This window comes from Rhagoletis pomonella, unplaced genomic scaffold (genome assembly GCF_013731165.1).
Source record: "Rhagoletis pomonella isolate Grant_MI unplaced genomic scaffold, Rhpom_1.0 Rhpom_scaffold_00011, whole genome shotgun sequence".
NCBI lineage: Eukaryota > Metazoa > Arthropoda > Insecta > Diptera > Tephritidae > Rhagoletis > Rhagoletis pomonella.
In genome coordinates, this window is record NW_023458565.1 from 1,664,770 (window position 1) to 1,686,176 (window position 21,407).

General features: G+C 33.1%; 1 protein-coding gene across 1 annotated transcript in view; it reads right to left on the reverse strand.

The window, feature by feature from the left end:
- Positions 1–21,407, reverse strand: part of LOC118747100 (titin-like) — a 37,858-nt gene that overhangs the window by 3,200 nt on the left and 13,251 nt on the right. The window contains exons 2-4 of the mRNA XM_036481091.1: positions 16,727–17,231; positions 121–1,702; positions 6–51 (exon numbers count right to left, since the gene is read on the reverse strand). Of these exons, the coding sequence (XP_036336984.1) occupies positions 6–51; positions 121–1,702; positions 16,727–16,928 (1,830 nt within the window). The 5' untranslated portion in view covers positions 16,929–17,231. The remainder of the gene's footprint in view (positions 1–5; positions 52–120; positions 1,703–16,726; positions 17,232–21,407) is intronic.

Consider the following 21,407-nt stretch of genomic DNA (forward strand, 5'->3'; position numbering starts at 1 on the left):
TTTGCGCGTTCTACATGGCGTAAATAAATTATTTCTGGACCAGGTACAGGCCTTTGGTAATGAAAAAGGAAAACACAAAAATGGTAGAAAGTAATTGTTTAGCTTACTCAGTGCACTTACTCTGGTTCGATGATTTTCGTTGGCCGCGGTAAATTGAGACGTCTTTGTTCATGTGTCGGTTGTTCTCTGGGAACTTCTACATAGAGTCTTGCACGATTAGCAGTCGAGCCGGCAATATTTTGTGCTGTGCACTGATACCAGCCTGCGTCGGTGGCCGTGACGCGTGGAATCTCCAAGCAGGTGGCGCCACCGTCAATACCTATATATCGTTCATTAGTTGACGAAATTTGCACACCGTCCTTCTGCCATGTGATGCGTGGCACTGGAGTGCCGATGGCATTGGCACTCATAGTGATGGGTTCACCTTCACGTACGGTCATTGTGCTGAATCTTTGAACAAATTGTGGTGCGACAATTTGTTCTTTTTCCAACACATTCAGTTGCGCTTCGATGGCAACCTCACCAGCCTTGTTACGTGCCAAACACTGTACTGCGCCCGCATCCAGACGACTGACGTTGGTAATCATCAGCGAGTGACTACCAGATTCGTTGACAAGAATCTTATGTGATACATCATCTTTGACAGGACGGCCGTTGATTAGCCAGACAACTTCAGGATAAGGATTGCCAGTGACGCGGCAATCAAAACGAGTCATGCGACCCTCAGTGACTTCGCGATCAGCATAGCCCTTCACGAAAGTGGGTGGCAAGGCTTTACCAGCTTCCAGCTGTTCTGCTGTAACATCGACTGGCTTCGGTTCGTGAGTACTTTCGGCAGCTGGTTCTACAGCCAAAACGGCTGAAGAGACTACGCAACCCTGGGTATTTTCTGCAAGCAGCGTATAGTGGCCGGCATCTTGGTAAGTGGCGTTCTTAACCCGCAGCGTAGCAATACCACTGGAATATGAAGTTTCGTATTTTTGCGATGTTACCAGGCGTTGACCATTATGGAACCAAGTGAGGCGTGGCTTGGGATTAGAGCCCACCTTAGCGCTGAAAACGGCGTCAGAACCTTCAATAAGTTTCGAGCTACGTGGCTTCTGAGATAATTGTGGTGCATGAGCAGGACCCAAAGTGCGGTCCAATTCCTGCGTTAAATGTTGATCTTGTTCGTAAGCCGAACGGCGTGTAATAGCCTCACGATATTGCACTTCGCGTAGCAATCGATATTCAAATGTATCGACACGGAACTCCTCCTCAATCGAGGTGTACGAATAGCCGTTGGTGTACGATGACTTATCGAGCTTTTGAACGGGCTGCAGCACTGGCATAGGCGCGCCCTCAGGCTGGATGTAAACACTGCATATGGCCTCGCCATATTGATTGCGTGCGGTGCATGTGTATTCGCCTTCATCACCAGGTCCTATTTGGTTAATCAGCAACGATACTTCGCCGGTGGCCTCGTTGTAGGTCATTCGGAATTTTTGTGACTCGAGAAGTGGTGCGCCTTTTCGGGTCCAAGAAACGAATGGCTTTGGATTGCCACATAGCTTACCCTCGAAGAGGGCATTGCCGCCTTGAGCGAAGCGGGCGTTCTTGAAAATTTGCTCAAATATCGGTGGTGAAATATCGCCTTGAGCGTAAATGTGCGTTAGGGATGGCGGAGTGTAGGTACCGCCAGCGCCTACATGTTGTTGTTGCACTGCAAGAGAGGAACAAATTAAGAAAATAAATTAGTTATGAATACCAGCGACTGAATCTTACAAGAGAAGCAGGTGACAAATTTTCTAAAAAAATTGCGAATAGCATGCGGACCGTTATTCATTGTGGAAATATTTAAGCGGGCGAGCTGTGATGTAAGTGGTGGCGTCGCTTCCTACTCTAAATTTAGATTGGATGCTCCAGTTTGTTTGTAGTACGGACAAAATATTTTATTTTGTTTAAAAAAATATGCGAACTTATAATTAAAATTTTGATGAAGTAAACAACAAAATTTTCATATAAATTGACAAATTTAGAAAATTTTTAGTTCGAAAGGGAGCATGGAGAAAATATTTGCGCCATGGAAAGGGGGCAAAATGGATAAAAAATCAATTAGTGTTAATAAAATAAATACAGAAAAGTAAAACAGCAGTTAAAATTAATAAAATAGAATGGGTAAACGGAGATGGAGAAGGGGTGTACGAGAAATCTCATTCGAATTTATGTGTATACAGATTTTTCTCTCGATCAGTGTTGCCAATATTTATATGTACACATTATTGGCATTTGATCTTTCAGTGTATGTATAGTGGCAACGAACGTCCTTGCAGCTAGTAGTGATTCACCGTTAGTTTCACAAAAGTTCATTACTGCTTGACATACTTTGACTAGATATTTTTGATGTTCGAAACAGAAATTGTATAAATAGAAACACTGCACGTAAAATAGTGGGATGTTTCAAATTCGAAAGCGCTTGTCGTGGATAGACTCTCCCACTCTCGCACATGCTACTCACAGTTTCGAAAACTACACATACACACATGAACGTATGCCAACAGTTGGCGAGCTTCCACGATTTTCATACTGAAAACACATACATATGTATGTATGTATGTACATACGTGCGAAAAATAGTGGGTAATTTTTTCGTACAATTTCATAAGAGCAGTTAGAGTGAGTCGACTACATATACATATAACGTGTGTGCATGCACCTATATACATACATATGTATGTTTGTGAATCAAATAGGGGCACGCACATTGTTATATCTGCTGAATTTTCGAATATTTCTTTGCTGTGTTTTTTAGACTTCTATTTATTTTTTAAATAATGTTTAATGGTGTCAAATGCTGACCTACTTTTTAGATTGATGATTGATGGTAATATTATTTTTGAGGCGAAGGACCAACGTCGCAATTATGTATGTGCCATACCTCAGTGTGTAATATACACACATACATATGTACATATGTATATAAATACTTTATATGCGATTTAGTTCTTAGAACAGCTGATTTTACTTTTTTTACTGGCCTTGGCGTAGGGGTTATCAAAATGAGTTCCTTGTTTACGTTTTGATTTTTTTCTTTTCACAAGGAAATTTTGACAATCACTATGCTAAAAGTCACAGACAAAATAAATTTAATTTTTTTTGTTCGGCTGCCACCAAGGCAAATTTATACAAGGTGGTGTTGTAAAATTAGCTGATTTCTTCGCCTTACATGTATTTTGTTTTTGATTTTACTGATTTGACAGCACACCCATCAAAAGCAAAAACAAAATACATGCAAACTTTGGGGCGAATCGAGATTTGACATAACACCCTCAATACAAAATACATGTGGTTGTTGTTGTTGTAATCTAATTTCGCCAGTAACACCACCTTGTATAAATTCGCTTGGCTGCCACCATGTTATTCGAATTCGCCTTGATAACTTTGTACGTTAGGCATGCCTACGACTTTTTTTTAATAAAATATATTCATAGGGAGAGGATACGGAATGATGAAAATCGCAACACAATAACGTTTGTTAAAAATTTCGCGCTGGGAACTCCGAGAGAGCAAATTTGTACTGAGGGAAGCAGTGAAAATAGCCATATAGATTTTTTCTTGCCCTTTCGATGGGTAATATGAATTTTTTGAAAAAAAAAAATTAAGTGACAAATAAATTTGAATTTTTTGAGTAGAGGATACTATTTTTTTATTTATTTTTTTTTTATTCTTTAACGAAAGCTGAGGTTTGATCCTTGATAAAAATATTTATAAGGTATCACCGCTGAGAGCCAGCTTTAGAGATTTTGACGTTTGCTAGCATTTTGAAAATTTCTCCCGCCATCATTTCATTTGTTAGTTTTTATTTTCACTCACACTATTTCTGTCGAAAAAAACAAAATTTGAATGAACATACATACATATGTGTGTAAATAAATAAATGAAAGCAATTGTGTTTTATGGACTTCTGTCCATCGTTTAAAAAGTCTATAAATCCTCTTTTCAAAACTTGTTCGATTTTTAAAATCGGATGGAAAATAGTCAAGCTATTAAGAGATAAGTGCATCAAGTACGAAAATAACGGTTTTATGGTATATTTTCATGTTGTATTCGACCTTACCTACAACCTACACAAGGTTTTGTTTCGGGTGTATTTCATAACTATTTTTTGTTGTAGCACCGTGTTATTTAAGAAAACAAAATATTAAAATATGCGGTGTAACGTAAAACCACGAAATTTTTATCCCTAGTCTCCCGAAAAAAATGCCATCTGCCAAAATCCAAAAATACCAAAAATCGACTGAGATATTATTATTTCTTAACATATAAACTACGCACAAACAGAAAATTATCGCCAACTTTGTTTGAGATTTGAATTTAAGAGGAACCTAATAGCTGCCATATTGGACCGGTCATTCGAAAGGTTTGAAACCCCGCTTTCAGATTCGTAATCAGTTGTCATAAAAATTACTAAAAATCCTACCAAAAGCCTCCGAGTAACAAGTTTCGATCGGATTTAATAAATTTTAGAAATTATTCCGCCATATTGGATTCGCCATTTTAAATTTTAAAATATCATGGTCAAATTCATAATCGGCGACACCAAATACCCCCGGGTTACAATTTACGAGCAAATTCAAAAAATAAAATAAAATTTGTTCGCCATATTGGATCCGCCATACCCTTGAATGTTATATGTTATACCAAAATCCAAAATATCATGCGTACACGGAAAACACATATTTTACAATTTCAATTGCATAAATGTTAAGTCTTAAAAAGAAATCAAACTTGAGTTCTCAAAATTTTAATTTTTACACATTCTTGTTTTTGGCATACGGGCGACTATATATGTATGTACAGATGCGATTGACTAACTAGCAACGAAATTCAAAATGATATTGTTTGCAAATTATGTTTATATATTTATTTTTATTAATTTTCATTTAAAATATAATTCAATCTATAATAGAAACCACAATAATATAAGTTCAAAAGCTTGCACAAATTGCAAACAAATTAATAATTGTCTTCAAAATTTCAAATATTTTAATTAGAATAGTTAGAAAATTTTCGGGTATGCAGTTTTGAAGCCCATTTAATTAAAGTATAAGAAAGTGCAAGTTTCTAGTCGTTAAAAATTATCGCTGATTTTTTAGATTTTTTTTTGTGGGGGGTGTTGCGGATTTTCTTCCATATAACACATGATCAAACTTTTTTTTTATATGAAAAAAAAAAACTGAAACACCCTTCTAAATATTCTAATTAAAAATTTTGAAATTTTGATGACAATATTTTGAAGTTTGATATATTTTTTTACAATTTGTCCCAGCTTTTAAACTTTTATTATTGTGGTTTCTGTTATAGATTGAATTACATTTTAAATGAAAGTGATTAAAAATAAGTAAATAAGCACAATTTGCACAATTTGTATAGTTTCATGACATACTCGTAGTACATGGCGTATGAGTAACATTTTGCCAGCACATGTGAATCATTAAAAAATCATTGCGCATTTTCATTTGCATATTCACCACTCCTTTATTTATTCATCCGTTTCGTCGCTAGTAGCTTGTTTTTTCGTAAAAGAAAAGGCTTTAATGAAAAGGAATTTTTTTTTTTTAACTTTTTTTTTCATAAAACTTCAAAATCTTGATGTGATACGGATTTTCTGAAATCGGTACCGTTATCTAGAGGTCAAAATTACGTTACCGTGTTTTTCTTCCTGCTGTGTAATTAAATATGTAATAATTTTCTAATTTCTTGGTGTTAATTTCGAAATCAGTGACGACGACAACATCTGGATTCGAAACTTTATAAAAATCTATATTGTTGTTTTATAATCGTCGTCCGCCATTTTGAATTTTCAAAATTCAAGATCATATTCTAATCAGTCACCTTGAGAAGCCGTAGGGGGGGGGGGGGGCTCGAGCACCCAACTTTAAAATTTTCCTTATATATATATAAAATAGTACCCTGAAATGCCAGCTTAATAGGGTATGTAGGTACATAAGTATGTATACATGAACATGAAATAATGTTACTCATACGTCATGTATCCACGCGTTTGATTATGATCAAACTTAATAAATAACAATTGATTACGCGAAAGTGATTAATCTTAACGTACTATTTCCGTAAAATTGTGCCATTGTGATATGCTATAATGGCAGTAGCAGTCTCGAAGATTCGCCATTTGCTGCCGAGGAGTGATCGCTTTAGGAAAAAAGTCTCTTTTGAAGGAAAATATTCACCCTTAAATATTTTTTAAGGCCATTTCGATCAACGTATATATCGGGGGCTTATATCTAAAACCTGCTGGCAGCAGTTTTCATAAAATTACTTTGTGACGTTAGAATTTGGGCCGTATGCATAAAATTTAAGCAAATTCTTTTTCTTAAAATTTCGGATCTTTTACTGAATTTGATTAATAAATTCAAGTGAAAGGTATGAAACTTTAAGAAAAAGCAATTGCTTAGCTTTTGTGCATACGGCCCCTTGTCTGTGACTTAACTGTCACCGCTGATGTCAATTTTAACTTTATAATTGGATAGCAAATTCTTCTAACAACAGCATTAGGACAGCATCGACATTCATTAGACAAGTTCTTTCATCATAAAATATTTTTTATGTACATTGCCTGGGTTATAACTAAATCCAAACATATTTCTTTACTGTCCAAAAAGTTTCTAAGCGAGAAAATTTGGTTCAATCAAACAATTTTTTTTACCAATTTGTGAAATTTGAATAGTTTTGAAAACGTGTTTAAAATGTTCTGTGTGTACATGAACTAGTTTTAAAAGTAAGTGCTAAAGAACTACAAAATATACCTTAACCTTTATACCCTTTGCTAAAAAAAAAAAATATGAGCGATTGATGCGTTGGGGAAAGTTGGGTGATCACTTATGAAATTAAACACTTAACCAAAATTCTTCACGAATGATTTTACACGAATTTGAATAAAACAGTTTAAAGTATCATTTCTCCCAAAAAACCTTGTGCAATTTTTTCAATTCCAAATCGAGAGCCAGTTCAGCATATTTCTCTAATCATTTTTTAAAGGTATACATTTCTTAAGTTAAGAGTAAGTGCCGGTTTCTCAGTGCCAGCTTAAACATAGATCACACCCTACATCAGAAACCGACACAACGAAAAATGTTTCAAATTTAATATTTTTTTCAAAAAAACAGTTCACAGGATATATGTCTAACTTCCGCAAAAATGTCTTCTTCAGCACAATCTTTTTAACGGTTTTTGCGTAAAATATTTCATACAAAAAAGCTTTGCTTATTTTCATTTGACCACTATTATTTCTTTATTTATCCATCAATTTTCTTCAGTAGTAACTTGATTTTTTTTGTAACAGAACAGGTTTTAGCACAGATGCAAAAATTTGGCATAAAACCTGTTAGTTTTTAAACTTTTTTTCCGTTAAAAATTAATTTTTTTTAATATTTTCATTAAAAAATAAAAAAACTGGAATAATTAATTAATTTGTCAGAAACTATAAGACCTAACGGAAAGTGATGTATCTATGGTTTATGGAGAATTTTGCCGTATTTCGTATTAAGATTGTTAAATTGGTTCGTAAGACATACGTGATTAAGTGGAGCCACTTTTTATTTTAAGCTGAATAACGGTAAATTGCAAATATCTTGAAAACGTATCCATAGAAGAAAAATTAACTCGATTTTCGGAATCACCGAGCAATTCTGCACGGAATTTAGATAGTGGTGTCTGGAGAACAAAAACCAAACTAAAATTTGTGGTCCAGTGTTATTTTTTAGGTTCAAAGTTTAAGGCAAATTGACAATAATATTTGTTGTCAAAAAATTTTCAAAAAAAGTTAAGTCTGAGTGAAACTAGCTTCTTTTTTGCCATGGGTGGCACAAAAGACTAATATGCGCCTTAATAATTGCAAATTTAGGGATTTTCATCCTATCAAGGTCATATACCAGTTTCGTTTTAAATTTCATCAAAAAACCGGGAAAAAAATTTTAAAATACATACGTACATACATCAGCGAAGACAAACAGAAATTGCCTGTGTTTTGAAACTCAATTTATCTTGCAAAATTGTTAGCAAATATTATTGAATTTAAAAAAGGTCAAAACATCAGATATTCTCCGAATATAAGTATGTAGACTTTTTTCAACTTCAACATAAAAGTAATTCCCTAATGTTGATTTCTGTCTTAAGCAGCTATCACACGATTTGCACATTTGTACAGATTTGTGCATTTCGGCCGTTACGGGGTGGTGTTGTCTGGAAATTATTTTATTGAGCTGAACTTAAATTTCGAAACAACACCACTTTGTGACTGCCAAAATGTATAAACCTGTACAAATGTACAAATCGTGTGTGCTTTAGCAGATAATGTTGAGAATTGTAAGTTGTTAACGAAGGTTAAAGTCATAAAAAACAACCGATATTGATACAGTTCTAATATGTTTATGTAAACTAAAGAATTAAGTTATCTAAAAAACATTCATATATTAAATTTAAACAAAAAACCGAAAACAGCAATCATTAAATTCGCATTCGTCATCCTCACTTATCCTTGGAAAAAGTTTAATCATCATCTTATTACTTGCCAAGTGTGGCCAGCTCGTGCCCGATGGCCAAACGCCAAGTGGCAACTGGCGAATGGCCAGTGCGACCTTGTGGCACTGAGCAATGAAATCTTCGAAAAAGCTCAACGACACCAATACCAATACCGTCGAGAAAATCGAGAGCATTAAATTTTCTTTAAGTCTTATATATGCGTATACATATACATAACTACATCCATATGTACATATGTACATATTTACTTACATATATACGTATGTATACGAACTTAGACACATATGTAAGTATTTACTTTTGTGTATGCGTTTTTTGGCATCTTGACAAATCGCTCTGTGATGAGTGGATCCATGACACATAAGTAAGTAGATACGATTTCAACTGCATCCACTGATTCATTCTGCAGATGTCTGCGTTGAGCAACAGAAAAATATTCTTGATGACTGATCTTCAAGTGTCGAGTGGGAAGAGATAAAGACACACTCGTTGCAGGATAGTAGATACTTAGATTTGAAAAAAAAAAAAAATAATAATTACCTCTAAATGCGCGTTTGAAATATGAGATTGTTTTTAAGCGAAAGTAACGAATCAAGAAAAATCTTCAAATTAGTAAAAAAGAGCAAATAGTACTTAGCTCAGAGTTAAAGTTGTAAAGTCTACATACACTAGGGGTAATTAGAATAGACTCGTCTTAATTTGAAGAGCTTTGGCTATATTTCCATGGTTTATTTTATGTTTAATATTTTTTTATAAAAGCCTGGCTAGCTATACCACAAACACCATATAAATGCCTTTTTCAAACTTTTATACAAAAATTATAAAAATCGACAAATTTCCACCAAATTTTTAAACTTTTTATTCAGAATTTTTAGAAAAATTTCTGGTATGCAGTTTTGTAGCCCATTCAATTTTAGGATAATAAAGTGCAAGTTTCAAGTGGCTAGAAAATACCGTTGATTTTTGAGAATTTTTTTGTTCTGTATAAAAAGTTTAAAAATTTGTCGAATTTTTATTATTTTTGTATAAAGTTTGAAAAGGGGGTTTATATGGTGTTTGTTGTATAGCTAGCCAGGCTTTTATAAAATTAACGACGTAGTTGATCTCATCAAAATTGTGCCCTGACAGACGGCAGTGATGAGGAGTTATATTTTGTTTTGAATACGGAAAATGTTTGGTGTACAAAGTTTTGCAAAATATTTGAAGAAAAAGAATTTGGAATGTTTTTATTCTCACCAGTCATTTGTTGCATTTCGCATTTCTGGTTCGAATAGTGGCCGTTACACTGTACGAAATTTTCAGTTTTTTTTTGTTGGGAAATTTTTGAAACTAAGTTTTTCTGAAATTCTGGATAGCATATAGAAAAGTTTTCCCACGTTGGCGCTTTTAAGCGTTTTTTTTTCAATTTGAAGTTGGTGGTCGCAGAGCTGCTTTTAAAATAATTAAAATTTATTTAAATGCAAATATCTATACCAGTAAAACGCTTTTCTAGGGGTTTTGAGGTCAAAGAAATCTGCATTTGCAATTTTTGTTTGCCTAAAATGGCCGTTGGCTGCGGTAGGATGCAGGAAACATGGTAGGAACATGAAGAAAAGGACAAACAATGTATCTTCATGTTTTCTTTTTGCACCTAATTGCGCCCAGCGACCATTTTAGGCAAAAATAAATTGCAGATACAGATTCCTAGTACCTAAAAACCGCTACAAAGGCCTTTTGATGGAAAATATATGTCTGGGACTACCAATTTCAATTGAAAAGAACGCTTAAAATCGTCAATCTGGGAAAACTGAGAAAAAGTCCTAAAAATTTCGAGTTTTAATCACTTTTCCGAACCGGAATGTTCAGATATGATAACTCTTCTATCTATATAGTGACTCAAACAAATGACCACGGTTTGATTTTCTTCATATAATCGTTAAGTTTTTCGAGATAATTTTTTTTTGTTATTGTTATATAAAAATATCGTCTAAGCTTTAACCAAAACCGTGTAAATCGCAGACCACTTTTTGTGGGTTTTTTAGTATAATAAGCGCAATTTACAAAAACTTGCATTGATATTTTGGAATTTTGTTGCTGATGGTCTTCCGCGTTTTAATTCACAAGAAATTCATACTTATATGAAATAAATTGCAAAAATCCGTCACCACAAAAAAAAAATATCAAGAATCAACGCAATTTTTTAGCCGTTTGAAACTTGCACTTCATTAGACTAAAATTGTATGCGCTATAAAACTGCATACCCAAAAAATTTCTAAAAATTCAGAATAAAAAGTTGAAAATTTGTTGAATTTTCCTAAATTTTGTATAAAGTCTGAAACTGTGATTTACATGGGTTTGGTTAAAGCTTAGACGATATTTTTATATAAAAATAATAAAAAAAAATTTTTCTCGAAAAACATTGCGAATATTTGAAGACAATCAAAACGTGCTCATTTGTTTGAGTATCTGTATGAGCAGCGGGGTTAAAAATTTTGGTCAGCACCCAAACAACTTATTTGAAATGCAGTAATAGGTTGAAGAAAAACTTTCTTATTTTCCATGCTGTCCTTACTTGTTGCTGTTCAATTTTCTTAATCACTTTTCAATAGTCGTTATCCACTTTTTGCCACTCATGATTTTTTCATCTTCCAAAGGCGACATATTGGGCCTTATGAATAAAATTACTTTTTCTTAAAATTTCCCACCTTTTACTCGATTTATTCTAATAAATTTCAGTAAAAGGTCTGATCGTTTAAGAAAAAGCAAATGCTTAGTTTTTATTCATACGGTCATCTACTTGTCAGAATAAATTTTGTATGTACGTATATTGAGTTTTTTAATTTCAAAAATTTACTACCCGATTTTTTATATATCTATGTATGTTGTGAAAAACTACTGGACTCCTTTAAATTCCCCAACTTTTTTAAATTTAAAGAGGTCGAATGCATAACCTATTAGCGATAATCAGCTCAATTCCAAATACAATTCCGAGGGTTTTCTTTTCTCGCCGCTCCTTTAATTTTAAATTACGGTTACCGGGGAGATTTTTCATTTCTCCATTTCTTCCATTATAAACAATCTTTGAAAAAGCAGAAGCCACTTTGGGAGAAAAATAGCAACCATAAATGTGAAAAGTGGGAGAGCTGAATAACTAATTATGAGAGATTTCCCGTCCTTACATCCGAAGGGAGTCTAAGTAAAAATGCATTTTTTAAGCATACTTGTGGTCAGCTGATTAAGGTAAGTGACATTTTGACCAGTTTTGGCTTTTTTTGTTTATTTAATGCTAGTATTTTTTTTGGTCTAGCACATTACATGACCAGCACCATACGAATCAAACTTCGTACAAAAATTATAAAATTAAACAAACTTTAAAAACTACACCCAAAAATTTTAAACTTTTTCTTCAGAGTTAAGGTACGCAGTTTTATAGCCCATTGAATTTTAGTAGGATAAAGTGCAAGTTTAAAGACGCTAGAAAATGATGTCGGTTTTTAATATTTATTTTTGGCGGTGGTGTTGTGCATTTTCTTCCATACCCAGTAAGAAAAAGGAAGGAGTAAACAGCAATTACAGAAGGCCTTCTCTTGAATGTAGGGGCCTTATCATCTGCATGATTTCCTTAATGAATTAGGCCCAATTGCTAGACATTGCGTTTCTGGTTTCGGGAGAATAGCTCATAGAAGGCTTTATTTTTAATAAAAAAAATTAAAAGCTAACAAATAAAAGCAAACATCTCTGCGCACTCAGCTACAGCCACAACGTGTAAATGTTTTTTGCAATTTTTATTTGAACACAATCTTTTACAATCGTTTAAACAAACTTATTTTCAAACGTGTGTAGCTCATGTCGGTTTATTTGCTTAAAACGTTGCGTGCTCACTTCTCGAGAAGGAGCGCAGGAAGCACTCTGTTCCAGGGTAGCCAAACCATTTTTGAGAATTCCCCGATTTCGACAATGAAATTTCCCGATTTTGCCCGAAATTTCGTAAAATTTCCCAGCCGTAGATATCTCTTTATTCACAAAAAAAAAACACAAAAATTTAATGTATTTGGATATTTTGCTGGCCTTTCTGTTTTATTCATAAACCAAACCAAACTTTTATAAAGTCAGTTATCAAATAAATAAAAAAAAAATGTTTATATAACATTTACGTAAATACAGTGGTCGAATAAAATTTAGTCGCACCAATTATTTTTATTTTGTTATTTAATTAAAGTTATTTTTTCATAAAAATATGGATCATTCTTTAAGAAATACCGTATAAATCCAAGTTTGAAACTTTGTGCAATATTTGAAAAAAAATGCAACAAACTTTTGAAAAAATTTCTAGGTTTATAACTAGATTTTCTAGAAAGATTATGAGTATGCCGTTTTGTAGCCCACTCAATTCTATTATAATAAATTGCAAGCTTCAAGTATCTAAAAACTTTCGTTTTAGAATTTTTTTGTCGAAGTTTTTGCGATTTTCTTCCATATGAAAATAAACTACATACGTTTATTCGTTATATAAAAGCAAATGCTACAAGCAAAATTCTAAGAAATTAACGGTAATTTTTGGCCATTTGAAACTTTATTATACTAGAATTGAACGAGCTGAAATTCATCCAAAAAACGACTCATTCTCCGATTCACCACGCAAACTGAAATTCCCTGCATATCGGGAAATTCCCCACGAGGTTGGCTTCCCTGCTCTGTTCGTAGCGAAGTTTAGATATGTTTTGCGCTTGCTTAGCAGCTGTTCTGTAATACCTTATCAAAGGAAGGCCCTGACAAAATTGCTTCTGGGTATAAAGTATGCTCGACAATTACTTTTATATGGATGAAAATGCCTAGCACCATCAGTAAAAAATGTTCAAAACGTCACTTAAATTAATCGGCTGACCACAAGAGTACCTGCTAGCTAAAAACCAAGATTTTCCCTAGAAAAGTTTGCTTAACAATAAAAATGGTCTCTTCGAAAAATATTTAAAATCTGATAACGGAAAGACGTTTCGCAGATGGCCGAAAGTTGCACAAACTTATGCAATTTTTTACAGCTTAAGCCTAAAAGGCTTAGCAACAACCTACCGTGAAAAAAGTTTTAACTTTTTGGTTACAAGTTTTATTATACTGCATTTGACTTTATGTATGACTTCGAATATAATTTTGCAGAGACCTAAAGTAAAATTTAACGAAACATTTTTTCGTATAGCATTTTAACACTTATCTCCTACCATATCGGCATCTTTGACAACAATAATATGCATTTAAATGTTTTATATAAAATATGTAAATCTGGAAATTTTACCAAGAGGCACTGAAGATGAAAAAATAAATATGAAATGTTTCATACTAATTATGTATAGTAAAAATTGTAAAAGTGCAAATGAAAAAGTACTCAGCTAACGCTCATATTGTTCTTCATCAAAATACTGTTTCGAACAGATGTTTCCCAATGGATGGGCAACTTGAAAATCAGCTTAGTTACTTCTAGAGGACATGGAATTTGTAATTTTTCACTTTATCGACAGTTTATGTATTTATTTATACTATGACGTCAAATAAAAGATTTAAAAACAAAACATAAAACTCGGGAACGAAAGGTTTAAGAAGCAATTTATAAACAGATTCGAAGTAGAATTACACTGGATTACAAATTTTAGTTAGGTTTTTGTTCTCCAGACGCCTGTATCCAATTTCTATGTTTATTCAGCTTAAAAAAAAGTGGTTCCACTTAATCACATATATCTTACGAACCAATTTAAAGTTCATATTTTTTTTTTATTTTTTTTATGAAAAAATCAAACTTCAACAGAAAGAAAATTGAAAAAATAATAGATTTTCTGCAAAGTTTTTGCATTTGTGCTAAAGCCTGTTCTGCTACAAAAAAAAAAATCAAATTACTAATGAAGGAAAGCGAGGAATAAATAAAGAAGTATTGAGTGGTCAAATGAAAATACGCAAAGATTTTGTTGGAATTATACATAGATATTGGATAGTGGCATCCATTGAACATTTTTGCAGTAAACCAGTTTTGTTTTTTGTTTTCATAGACCTACACTAAATTTAGAGGGCAACTTTTTGAAACATTGGAACTTTTCTACTTTGAACAACTTTTTGATGGATTAAACTGGAGTAGTCAACTTTTTATAAAAAACGTCGTATCAAGGTGTAATAGGTGGTTTAGAGGCTGAAGTTAAACGCCTAAAAGGCGCGCTTACATACAGATAAATGATCACAGAAGTCAATCGGGATGAAGTGGCTTATGTTGCTTTCAAAGTAAACGTCTCATATAGTACTTATAGAATTTTTTCAATGTTATGCCTCACTTTAAAATTGGATTGACACCGAAATCCCTTATAAGTAAAATTTCAAAATATCAAGCTAGGTTCCGTAATTACAAATTGTTTTACATATGTACATATATGAAAAATTATTCTATCTACGGATTTACTTTCTCAATACCCATTCGAAATTGTGAGTTGAAAACATAATTTTTTTTTTGGGTATGTTTGAAAATGTTCACATGGTGTGTTTGTAGGATACTGAATACAGAATTTCACAATCAGTAAATTTCTAGTAAACAATCCCCGGATGCTTCTAATACCGAAACAAGAAAAATCTGAAATTTTATGCAGTATCTCTGTTAAGGTATACAGCGGAAAAATGTGGCACATTGCCGAAACCCGTTTGTTTCCAAACCAAATTGACAAGGAATGACAGAAATTCATTCCAAAATTCATAATTTTCTCAGCCTGTTGGAAGAATGCAGCAACACAAAAAAGTTGGTACATTTTTATAACAAATAACCGTTAACCGACGTCTATATATTTTTTTAAGGAAATGTGGTACCTCAAAGGTGGTCCCATACTAATTTGGTTTAGATACGATCATTGGATCATGAAGAAATTAACGGTAATCTAAAACTTTTATATGAGAATTGTAGTGGGTTTTGTGTTTTGCTAAAAACTACTTGTTCAGTTAGCGTTGGCAAAAATAATAACTTTCAATGGAAAGAAAATGTTTTCCCTCACTTTTTTTAAAATGTAAGTTTAAAGTAGCTAGGGGTTACCGTTGGTTTCCGGGAATTTTTTTAGTAGAATGTATCCCTACAAAAAATGTGTCATACGAAAATTTTTCGCAAATAACGAAACGACCAAAAAAAAAAACAAAAAATATTCGAAAAAATAAAAATCATAAAGTAACGACTGAAAATGATCGGCAAAATAAAAATTCAAGATAGAAACAATAAAAATCATAGAAAAACGATTTGAAACGAGCCGTAAGAATATGAATAAAAAATAACGATTTCGCAATGACTTTAAAACAAAAATCCGACATAATAACGATTATTTTCGGTCCTTGACTAATAGGGCCACACGGTTTTTTATTGGTTATATTTGATTGTTTATAAAAAATAGCGAAACAAATTGGATCGAACAATGGGACAGAAATAAAAAAATAATGGTTTTATTTGCGTATAAGGTTTGCTTAACAATATTCAGTGCGATCTTCATATTTTGAAAAATAACTAGGGCAACAAGAAAATTATAAGTTTAGCAGGTGATACTAAAATAAAAACAAAAAATAAAAGATAAAAAGATCGAAAACAAAGAAAGAGAGAAAAAATAACCCGACTTCAATAAATGTTTGGGTTATCAGTTTGACTTGGTATCCCACTAACAATTTCCACTCTCGTAAAATTTCACTATGATTTTTTTTTATATTTATCTTCACAATGAACCTGCAACCTAAAAACCTGCTAAAATTTGGCAATAATCATGGCCAGGGAACGGATTTTATGGAAATTGTCCTTTTTCAGCTAAAGAGAGAGTATATTGGATTGAGAATGTCCACGGTTTAGTTTTCCCTGATTCCATCCATATATACACATTTGGTGTTGCATTTTTTTGTTTTTTTTTTAAGGTATTTGTCTTTTTTTGTTTTTCTACCTAACTAGTTCGTAGGTTTTTTACATTTTACTTGTAAAATAAATATTTCTAAAAAGTAAATTTTGATTGTTTTTCGATTTTTGTCTTTTTTAGTGCCTTCCTTTGCCTTTTTTGCGGTTTCTAGTGCCTTTTCTTCCCTACTTCGCTATTTTATTTTGCCTTTTTTTTATAGGGTTTTAGGTCCTAAAAATCCGTTCCCTGATCATGACATATGACTGATTTTCCACATGAATGATGAGTGATCATTCGCCATTGCGGCTGAGCAAACTGACCTCTTTGTTGAGTAATTTGCTGACTTTGGACGGTGCGTTGTTCGGTGCGGCTAATCCTTTGTTGCTGCTGCTGCATGCTCGAGTATTGTTGTTGACTCGAGAATTGTTGCATTTCTTGATGAGACTGCGACTGCGACTGCGATTGCGATTGCGATTGCAGCTGTTGCTGCTGTTGAAGCGGATTCGAATTTTCTCGTTGCATTTTCGTTATATAACACTAGTTATAGCGCATTTAAAATGATAACTGAAGGTATTTAGTGACTTGCAGTGCAGCTAACTCACTGAATATTATGTTATCGGATAGATATAAGACTGGACGTTGATGGTTGCGGTGCGATGCAAACCAAAAAGATGCCACTTAAGTGTAACTATCCGATTTTAAACACTATGTGATTTTTTCTACAGCTGCTTCTTTTTTATGTGTTGACTGATTTCACTAGCTATTTATATGTATATCTTTATTTTTTTTCACTTCAAAACACAGATTTATCGCTTTTCGTAGGTGCTGAAAAAGAAAAAAAGAGAATTTGAAAATTACACTAAGGGTTTTACATTGAACTTAATTGTTTTGGGACACAGATTTTTTTTAATTGTATTGTAATTTAATTATCACTTTGCTGAACTTTTTAATTTTATATTTTTATTCACAGTTTTTTATTACTCTCCACTTGAATTTTTTTAATTTTATTTTATTTATAAATATCAGTGTTAAGTTCAGTGCACATATGCTACGCTGCTGTGCGAAATTCGCCACGAACTGAAGATAAAATACATATGCACACTTTATTGGATAAATATTTCTATTTTCGAAAAATTATTCTGTCGCAGGCCGTCCTTTTCGTATTCCTGCGCTGCAAGTTATTTTCCATCTCATTTGTGTACGAAAATATAACACCGATCACTGTTGGCCACACAAACACAAACAGGCGCTGGCTACACGTACAAACACAAACTCAGGCACAGCAGCTTTTGCTTCTTAATTTTCAGTGGCTATTTTTAAAAATTGACAATTCAGTTAATTTTAAGAGAATTGTAAAATCTCTGCGAGCACTGCAAACTTCAGTTTTTTTTTTTAATCAAAATTATAACCAAGGTTTTTCGGTTCGATTAGAATTATTGTTGCATGGAAAAATACACAGCACTGTTATCCTTTAGCAGTAGTTCCTTAAAAGTTTATGTTATCCTTGTTTGTGTTATTGTTTTATCGATTTTATTGATCCTTGCAATACACGTTCATACATACAATATGTATGTACATATGTACAATGTACATATGTAGGTATTTATACATATACATATAAATATGTATTTTAATAAAATAAATTAATAAGCATATATGTATGTATGCATGTACACATAAGTAAACGCATACGAGTATGCAGTATGGCCGAGTGCAACACTTCGGCTGCGAAACGGATCCGGATCAACCGATTTACCCACAAACCGAGCAACCGCACAACCTACCGACCGACCGAGCGATAGCCCGTTGCTCAGCTTGACCAAGTGCGACCGAGCGCACGAGCAACGAGCGCGCAGTTCGTATATGGCACGATCACCCACCATCAGCTGGCCGAGCTCACCGAGCGACCGTTCGCATGCCCACCAGTGTATCGATTCTTTTTTTAGATATTCAGCGCAGCGAAAAATATTTTCTTCATAAAATTTTGTTACGAAACCAAAAATTTTTCAATATTTTAAATTTTTCACTGCAAAAATTTTGAGGAATTTTTTCACATTATTTCTTTATCACAGTTGTTCAACACTTGCAAATCCTTATTTACTTCTTATACTCTTTTAACTGCTTACTTTCGTTATCCTTTGCGCCGTTATAGTGCAATTTTTATCGCGTTAAAATTATATTTTGTATTTTCCGTTTGAAATAAACTCTCTTTTTCACCTCAGTTATAATACAAATTATACGAAAACTCTATGTAAATTATTATTTTTCCAAATATATATATATATATATATACTATATATGTGCGCGTATGAAAAACTTAAATCTCAGAAATTAAAAATCTTCTGGTTTAAGTCATAATCCCCGAGACTGAAACCAAGACGTCGATCGTTTTTGAGGTGCGAGCGAAGAATGACACAAGATCTTTCCAATTGCGATCAAATAGCTCGATCAGTTGTTGGCTCGTATTCAGTTTTATGGGTGTATGTGTGTGTAGCATGAGTGAGTTTACAGCGTGTAAGAGTACTTTCTTCATTCGGTGGATAATTCGTGTCGCTTCGTTGTAGCTTGTTGCTATTTGTGTTGTGTTTTTGTTGTTTGTTGGAAAACTCATCGATTTTATTTTTGGGAAATTCGTCGGATGCACAGCACTGTTGGAGGCCAATTGCTGGGACTTATTTTAATGATGATAAATTTTTCTTGGTATTGCTCTCAAGAGTTTAGAATTTAGTTTGTAAATTATTTTATACGAGACTGCAGGCGCGAGTGCAGACGAAGGAGCCTCCTATTCTTAACTGCTGTTATATAGTCATAAGTATACGACACTCACACTCACTCACTTGACTAGATTTGACTATTTATATTATTATTTTAATTTAAATTAGTTTTCCTTTAAAAGTATAGTTTCTTCTTTAACAAAAAAAGATATAAATCTAAGTTTAAACGTTGTGCAATATTTAACCTAAAATCAAGTAACCTTCCTAAATATTTCGACCTTTTTAATTAGATTCCTTAGGAAGATTTTGAGTATACACTTTTGTAGCCCATTCAATATAATAAAGTGAAAGTTTGAAGTAGCTGGAACTTATCGTTGATTTTTGGCGATTTTTTTTACGATGTTAGTCATTTTTACAAATATGTTCGACGATTTTTTATATGGCGCAAATGATAAATGAGTTTAACTACATATAAGGGCCGGTTTCTCAATGTCTGGCTAACACTTATCTTCGGTTAAACATAGTTATCGACGTTACCGTTACTTCCTGTTGTATGCTTGGAGTCGAAAACGTCGATAACGATGTTTAACCGCAGATTAGTGTGAACCAGACAAATGTGGGAATGACATTAAAAAAATTCACGTCGCCATCGACAAAGGTATATAGATAATGAAGATAATAAATTGGAAGCTGTGGGCCGTGGCCCATCGTAACCTGGTTTTATATGATTTTTTTGTTTTATAAATTTTTATAAACAAATAATTTGAATTTACAAATACAAAAGTGCCCAAAATAAATCGGTCTAAAGTATACTTGCTTTTAGATCTACCTAAATATCTGTGCCTTTAAAATCTAATTGATAAACAATTTTTATTTTAAGCTATATCTACATATATGTAACCTAGAGTTTTTTTCTAAAATCTTCACATCTTTTTAGCTTTTAAAAATCCAAAAGGCGAGAGCATTAGTCAGTGCAGTGAGAGAGATACGACCAAAGGATTTCTGTTCTCAGTTCTGTCATATTATTCGGCACTTTGCCTCATTTGAAACATGTGTTTGTATGTATGAATTCAAAAGTCTTCGGTATTGAGTTGAATAACTAAAAATAATTATGTGATTTATTTTTGAAAAATATTTTTCAAGATTTGCTGGGGGGGTATTCCATGAGTAAGTGAAACTTTGTGTCCAATTGTAGAGTAGCTTATTGAACATGGAATGCTTGATGAATCAATGCTCAATACCTGAAATTAACGTTTTTTCGAAAAAAAATTTAGTTATATTATTTTATTACACTGTAAATACACTCAAAACTTCAACATTAGAAAAGTAGTTGAATACGACAACATATTTTAATATAGAAGGCTCTGCAAAATCAAGTATTCACAAAGTTATTATTTTTTTGAAGGGGGGAATAAATGTCTCGATCTTTCTGCGCCCCGAAGAAGCAATATGGCATTGAAGAAAAATAGGCATTTAAATTATATAATAGGATAAAATCACTACGGTTTAGCATGTCCAACCCGTGACTAAAAAGTTTTAAACTTCGTATTGCTTAGTTACTACTTTAGGGAGTTTTCTATAATTTCATAACTAGAGTGTGTTTATACTAAGCAGCCCTATTTCATTTCTTTTATTATATTATAAGTACCTACTTAAGAGATTTTGAAACGTTTTATCGTGTCCCGCCCGTGACAATCATTTATAATTTTTTTCTAATGATGCCTAACAATAAAAAAATAAGTTTAACGTTTCAAACCTATGTTTAATGCCACAAAACTCTGAAGTACAGGTTGACTAAACACCATAATACTGTTGGTGGGCTAAGCGATGTAGTAAAAAATTTCGCGTGGCCAGCTCGAAAAGTCAAGATAAGCATTACTATCTTAGAGACGCCAGAGAATTCTATGATGAGGGTTGCTTAACAACAATTAAAAGTCAATATTAACAATTACCTGAAAAGTTCCAATCAAGAAAATCTAGAAGTTCGCGAAACTTATAAATTCAATCCAATAAATAGCCTTTAAGTGACAAAGATATACATATGTATCTGCTTACAAGTATTCTAATGCAGATAACTTTTCGGATTAGACATCGATACACAAGATCTTTTCTGACGTTCTATGGTTTTAAGGAATAGCTAAATTTGAGCATGATTTGTCCATGAAATCAGTTTCCAAAAATAACTCAACTCGAGCCACTCTTAAGCCGGTTACTCAATGTCTGGTCAACACTAACAGCAGGTTAGACATCTCTATCGACGTGATAACAGTAGTCGATATACATGTTT